Genomic DNA, 5,998 nt, shown 5'->3' with positions numbered 1-5,998 from the left:
GGGATCGGGCTCTGGTCCCAGGGAACAGGGACAGGAGGAGAGGGAACGGCCTCAAGTTTCATCAGAAGAGGTTTAGATTTGATACTAGGGAAAAAAATCTTCTCCAAAAGGGTTGTCAGGCATTGGAAGGGGCTGTCCAGGGCAGTGGTGGAGTCTCCATCCCTGGAGGGATTTAAAAGAGGCACTTGGGGACATCCAGGCCTTGACAGTGCTGGATTTACAGCAGGACTCAATTATAATAAAAGTCTTTTCCAAACCAAATGATTCTCTGATTTTGTGAACTAAAAGTGAAGTTAAAAGCAGAGAAAAATCCCCTGTGAAAATTGAAACCACATGTTTGGAAACCGAGTCCATCCTGACATCTCCATGCCACATGAACAGAAATGAATGGGCTGTGTTTAGCCATGCACAGAGCAGTTAGATTATAAACTTATTGGGAATTTGACACTTACATGAATTCCAGTGCCATGATAGTGAGATGGGAAATTAATCATGTTGTGTAACCTTACAAGCAGAGCAATTATTTGGGTATTAGACCATTATTACAGATTTCATTATGCTTTGGTTAAAGTGGATGTGTCAACACAAGGCATGCTCAAAAGTGATGTATTCCTAAATTTAATTATTATTATGAGTATCTAAAGTGGAGCTATAGTGGATAAAACTATATATAGTGGAACTAAAGTGGAACATATATATGGAGATGTAGGGTTGGGCCAGTCCTGTGCTGGAAATTCTGAATTTCATCATCTCCAAATCTATCCCATCTTCCATGTCATGAGTGGGATCTATGAAAAGCTTTTAAATAAGGTCAAGGAAGCCTCTTTGATGAGGCTGGGGAGAAGATCAGCTCTTGCTGTGTGCAAATGCAGCACAAAATCAGTCAGCAGCCCTCCCCACAGGTTGTGTCTTCTGGGCAACATAAAACTAAAGTGCCTGATAAATCTGTCACTGGGAAAATCACTTTTTATCAGTCTTCTGTGGAAGAGACCTGCAGGAATCTCAGGGTAAATCTCTTCCTGCTGCAGCACTGGTGGTAGCCCCAGTAACAGCACCAAGGATTAAAGGAGGATTTTCAGGTCTCAAGGTTTCATGATTGATGGATTGAGGCAAATCTGAGCCCACATTTTTTGATGGATGCACTGTCCCAACTCCATAAATAATGGCCAGGAGCTGCATCACTGACCAGGATTGCATGGGATGTCTTTAATATGTCTTTATATATTAAATATAAATATGTCTTGGTGCCCTGCTCCAAACCTCCCACACCACAGGAAGCCGCAGAGTTTGTGGGAGGAACGTGGGGTCTGCACAGGGGTTGTGTCCATACACAGGACAGGGTAGGGCCTTTAAAAAGTCCCTTCCAACTCAAACTATCCCATGATTCTGTACTATCCTTTTCCTTTTCCCCTGTCCCAGGGAGGGACAGGTCAGGTCTTGTGATGGGAATTCTTGTGACTGGGGCAGTGAGACTCCAGTATTCCCAGTCCAGCTGTGGCAGGTGGGATTTCAATCATTCAAGTGCTCCTTTGTAGTTCTTTGGTCTAAATCCCTCCTGAACCCAAATCCTAGACCTGGAACAAACCATATCCCTACTAAAGAAGTCAAGGGAGGCTTGTGTTGGCATTTCTGTGAAGATGATTGCCTTTTTTTAGAGTTTTTATTGCACTCACAGGAGGTGGATCATGGATCTGTGTTGGGTGTGTGTGAACCTCAAAAATTCAGGACAATTCCTGTCCAGCTAAGCTGCTCATATTGAGCTTGAAAAATTCATCAGCTGGTCCAGACTGACATCCTTCAGGAGTTATGAATGAGTTACTGCCACTGAGGAGAATGATAAATGTATATTTTGTGCACATTCAGCTCCCAGCTAATTACTGCCTCCAGCATCTGAACTCTATTTTTATAGCTGGGCCATAAAACTGATGTAGTGACTTGCTGGCCCACCTAAAAAATGAAGAGAAAGATGTTGTTCTCAGGGCTAACATTATCCAAAAATAAAATGTGCTACTGGGCACAAGGAAAAAGCCTGGCAGGGTTGTTTCTCAGTCTTTTTGTTCCCACCCCTGTGTCCCTTCTCTTTGCCCCTTCCTCTTGACATCCCTTGAGCAGGTCTAAGACAGGCCCCATCCCCAAGCAAACTTCTACAATAATCAAGATTAAATATTCTTATTGACCATGAGGAATCTGCAGAGAAGCACAAATGTGTTGGGGCCAAGGAGTTTGTCAGGAGGGGTGAAGAGGCCAGCGCAGGCAGAGCCCATCCCAGTGTTCAGCCATTGGAAGCACACTTGGAAAGGGAGGGATTTTCATGGGGAAAGCAAATGGCACATGCCTGATGCATCTCTAACGAGAGGAACAAGAGAGGAGCCACTTGAGCAGATGTGCCCTCCACAAAATCAAGGGAAAACCCATCTCACTGCCACATCTGCTGTGGACATGAGCAGAGCAAGATCCCTGAGGAGGGACAAGAGAATAAGCTGTAAAGGAGCCTGTGGAAGAATAGAGAGTAGAAGAAGCAGTGATGTAATTCAGCTTTTCCTCTTGAAAATGTCTGTGCTAAAAATAGCCCATGTTAGTTTTTCAACAGTGGCACATCATGAAGTCTGCTCTTTATGAAAGAAAATAAATTCTAGAGCTGTAATGGCTCATCTCTGCCCTGTGCCTGTCATCTAAAGGGTAAGGAATCTTACATAAAAGAGGATTTTATTCCCCAGCATTAAACCAGCCTCTCTGAGGCTGAATTTAATCAATCAGGAAAGTGGAGACCCATTACCAAGTGCTGCATGGAATAAAGTTTCCCAAAAGCCAGGAAGGGCTGTTTTCCAAATGTGCCACAAAAAGGATCAGTGGGATCATTGATAATTGCACCTCTCATAGAAATACCTGATTTAAACTTACCCACTTTAGGCAACAATAGCAAGCCCAGGCACTGGAAAAATGTCATTATTTAATTTTAAGCACGGGACATTGCATCCAGCTGTGTTCCAGTGCAGAACTCCCCCGTGCCACGGGGGATCCCTGGCTGCAAGGCATTACTGCCATGCACTCAAAATGGTGCACAAAAAGGTCTTTTCTCCAGGTAAAACCAAAAATCCCAGGAGTGATAGGAACTGTTCAAATAAATAAATATCCCTCAGCAAGGAGCAAAGAATTGATCTGCTCCAGGTCCTGCAGAGAAGAAGTTGCCAAAACTCAGCTGCTGCCCATGTGCACGGAGAAATAAAACCATGAAATCATTAAGGTTGGAAAGACCTCAGAGATGATCAGATCCAACTGCTAACCATGATCCACCTCAGCTTTGTGACAGGCCACCACCACTTTAAGGGAGGAATTAGTGACACAGACTGCCACAAAATTGATGTTTGACAGCAGTGGGAGAAGAGGGGATGGATTTGGATCTGCAATTTCTGCTGCCACAGCCTGAGTTGAGCCCAGCTTTCTCTCTGTACAGCAATAGCTCTGCAAAGTCAGGCTGGAAATCCCTTGCTGAGAGTCTCTGCTGGGCAGAAATCAGGTGCACTGTTTGTGAGCAGCATTCCCTTGTCCTGTGAACCTTGCAGTCCCTTGTGCTGTGCTCCAGCCTCCTGCCTCTGCCATCAGCTCAGTGCAACCACCCAGAAGCGATCCCCTGGTGTACAATCCCCAGAGGAAATCTTTGTTTTACACACAGGTGATTGAGATGCATCAAATCTGCCCCCTTAAACCTCGTGTTTCACTTGGGAGCTGCTGAATTAGGGCCAAACCTCGAGAGAGTGAAGCCATAAAGGAATTCAGATCCCTGCTGGCTGCAGACACACCAAGCAGGCACTCAGGCTTTGGGGGAAAGCGAGGAGGGGTGGCAATGTCACACAGCCACACACAGCCTCAGGGGGAAACCAAACGTGTGGTGCTGCCATCGGGGTGAGGCTGCTGCATCCCCAGCCTGTGCCAGCTCAGCCCTGTGCCAGATCAGCCCTGTGCCAGATCAGCCCTGTGCCAGATCAGCCCTGTGCCAGATCAGCCCTGTGCCAGCTCAGCCCTGTGCCAGCTCAGCCCTGTGCCAGCTGAGCCCTGTGCCACCTCCCCTCCTTGGCAGTCCTTGAAGTCACACACAGAATATTCTGAGTTGGAAGGGAGTTCACTTGCTGCTCTGCCTCCACCTTCCCCATCACCACCCCCCAGCAGTGTTTATTCTGTGCCTCCCAGGAGGGAGCTGATGTGCACAGAAGTTGATTATCAGGAGCCCAGTGACACACACTGATGAGTTTAGGGAGGGCTGAGGGTGGGGACAGCCCCTCCCAAAACATGTGGCATTGAAAAAACTCCACATCTCCTTCCAACCAGTGTTTCATAGCAACTGCTCCCAGCAGGAGAGGAGTAGAGGGGAAAATGGGGTCTTGTCACTGGTGTTATTATTATTATTGCTCTAAATTAAATATTCTGCACGTGCAGGACAGCAGGGAAGTGCCAGGGAGTGAGAGCAAACACTTGCCCCAGAAAGTGCAGGGTGTCACCCAGGCAGACCCACTGAAAGCAAAGGGGCAATTGCTGAGTCAACATCTGGAGGATGTGTAATGATGCAGTGGGTGAAAAGTGTCAGAAATTTCCCTGACATGTCAGAAATTTCCATTTGTATTTATTTCTTTGCTAAGAGAGCTGTTCTCATTACCTGTGCAGCAGTGAAATCTCCACACAGCAAGTTACTGTGTTTAATTATTCATTTCCTGAAGGTAAACAATTCACCTTCCCTTTTCAAATCTCTCCCTCTCCAGAGCAATAAAAGCTGTGCACGCTTTTGTGTGCTTACCCTGCTTCTCCTGCTTATTCTTTATTTTAAAAATACACATCCCAGTCATTCTTTTCCTAAAGTGGAGCAAATTTTTGTAGACTTGGCTTTTCACCATGGAATTCATTCCAGGAGGAGTTCAAAGCACTAAAGCTGTCCCAAAGGTACACCCAGAGCAAGGCTCACTGGTCATTTGGTGGAAATGTCTTTCCCGTGGGGACATCCTGCTGTTCACCACTGCTCATTTCTTCTCTTCCAGGTGGGCTGCAAGGCCATGATGGTTTTCTTCCAGTACTGTGTCATGGCCAACTTCTTCTGGCTGCTGGTGGAGGGGTTGTACCTTCACACCCTGCTGGTCATCTCCTTCTTCTCGGAGAGGAAGTACTTCTGGTGGTACATCCTGATCGGCTGGGGTAGGCATCTCCTCCAGGATGGATGCCAGGAGGGGACCCTGAGCGGTGTTTTTAGGGGGATTTAGCACGGATGCCTGGGGTTTCAGGTGGGGTGGAGATGTTGTAGACAGCACCCATCCTCCCTCGGTCCCCAGAAGGATTTGGGGTGGCCCAAAAACCCAGCTGTGCCCTGGGCTGCATGGAGAGACACGTGAGCAGCAGGCTGGGGCAGGTGGGTCTGTGTCTCTGCTCTCCTCAGCTGAGACTCCACCTGCAGACCTGCAGCCAGCCATCGGGCCCCAAAATCTGAGCCATGGGGAGTGGTTGGAGCAGATCCAGAGGAGGCCATGGAGCTGCTCCAAGGGCTGGAGCCCCTCTGCTCCAGAGCCAGGCTGGGAGAGCTGGGGATGTTCCCCTGGAGAAGGATCCAGGGGGAGCTCAGAGCCCCTTGCAGGGCCTGAAGGGGCTCCAGGAGAGCTGGAGAGGGACTGGGGACAAGGGATGGAGGGACAGGACACAGGGAATGGCTTCAAACTGCCAGAGAGGATTTGGATTGGATATTGGGAAAGAATTCTTTGATCCTGACTGGGATCCTGAATTTGATATCATGGATTGATCCCAAATTGTAAGGATGGATCCCAGCAGAGCAGAACTCCTGGACTGAACCAGACACTGAATCCAGGCCAGCCAGGTGCCCTGAGATCCCATCACCTGTGTGCTAATGCTGGTAACCTTCTGCTCCCGGCACAGCCTTTATGCAAATCCAGTCTCAAACACATCAAATTAAATTAAATTAAAATCATGTCATGAAAATAAAATTAAAATAAAATAACATAAA

At 47.4% G+C, this 5,998-nt stretch overlaps 1 protein-coding gene across 2 annotated transcripts in view; it reads left to right on the top strand.

Moving 5' to 3' along the window:
* Positions 1–5,998, top strand: part of VIPR1 (vasoactive intestinal peptide receptor 1) — a 105,014-nt gene that overhangs the window by 77,753 nt on the left and 21,263 nt on the right. For both annotated transcript variants that reach the window (XM_015619938.3, XM_015619940.3), the window contains exon 7: positions 5,028–5,181. In XM_015619938.3, the coding sequence (XP_015475424.1) occupies positions 5,028–5,181 (154 nt within the window). The remainder of the gene's footprint in view (positions 1–5,027; positions 5,182–5,998) is intronic.

The sequence above is a fragment of the Parus major genome, chromosome 2 (genome assembly GCF_001522545.3).
Source record: "Parus major isolate Abel chromosome 2, Parus_major1.1, whole genome shotgun sequence".
Taxonomy (NCBI): domain Eukaryota; kingdom Metazoa; phylum Chordata; class Aves; order Passeriformes; family Paridae; genus Parus; species Parus major.
This window is presented reverse-complemented; position numbering and strand designations above follow the sequence as displayed.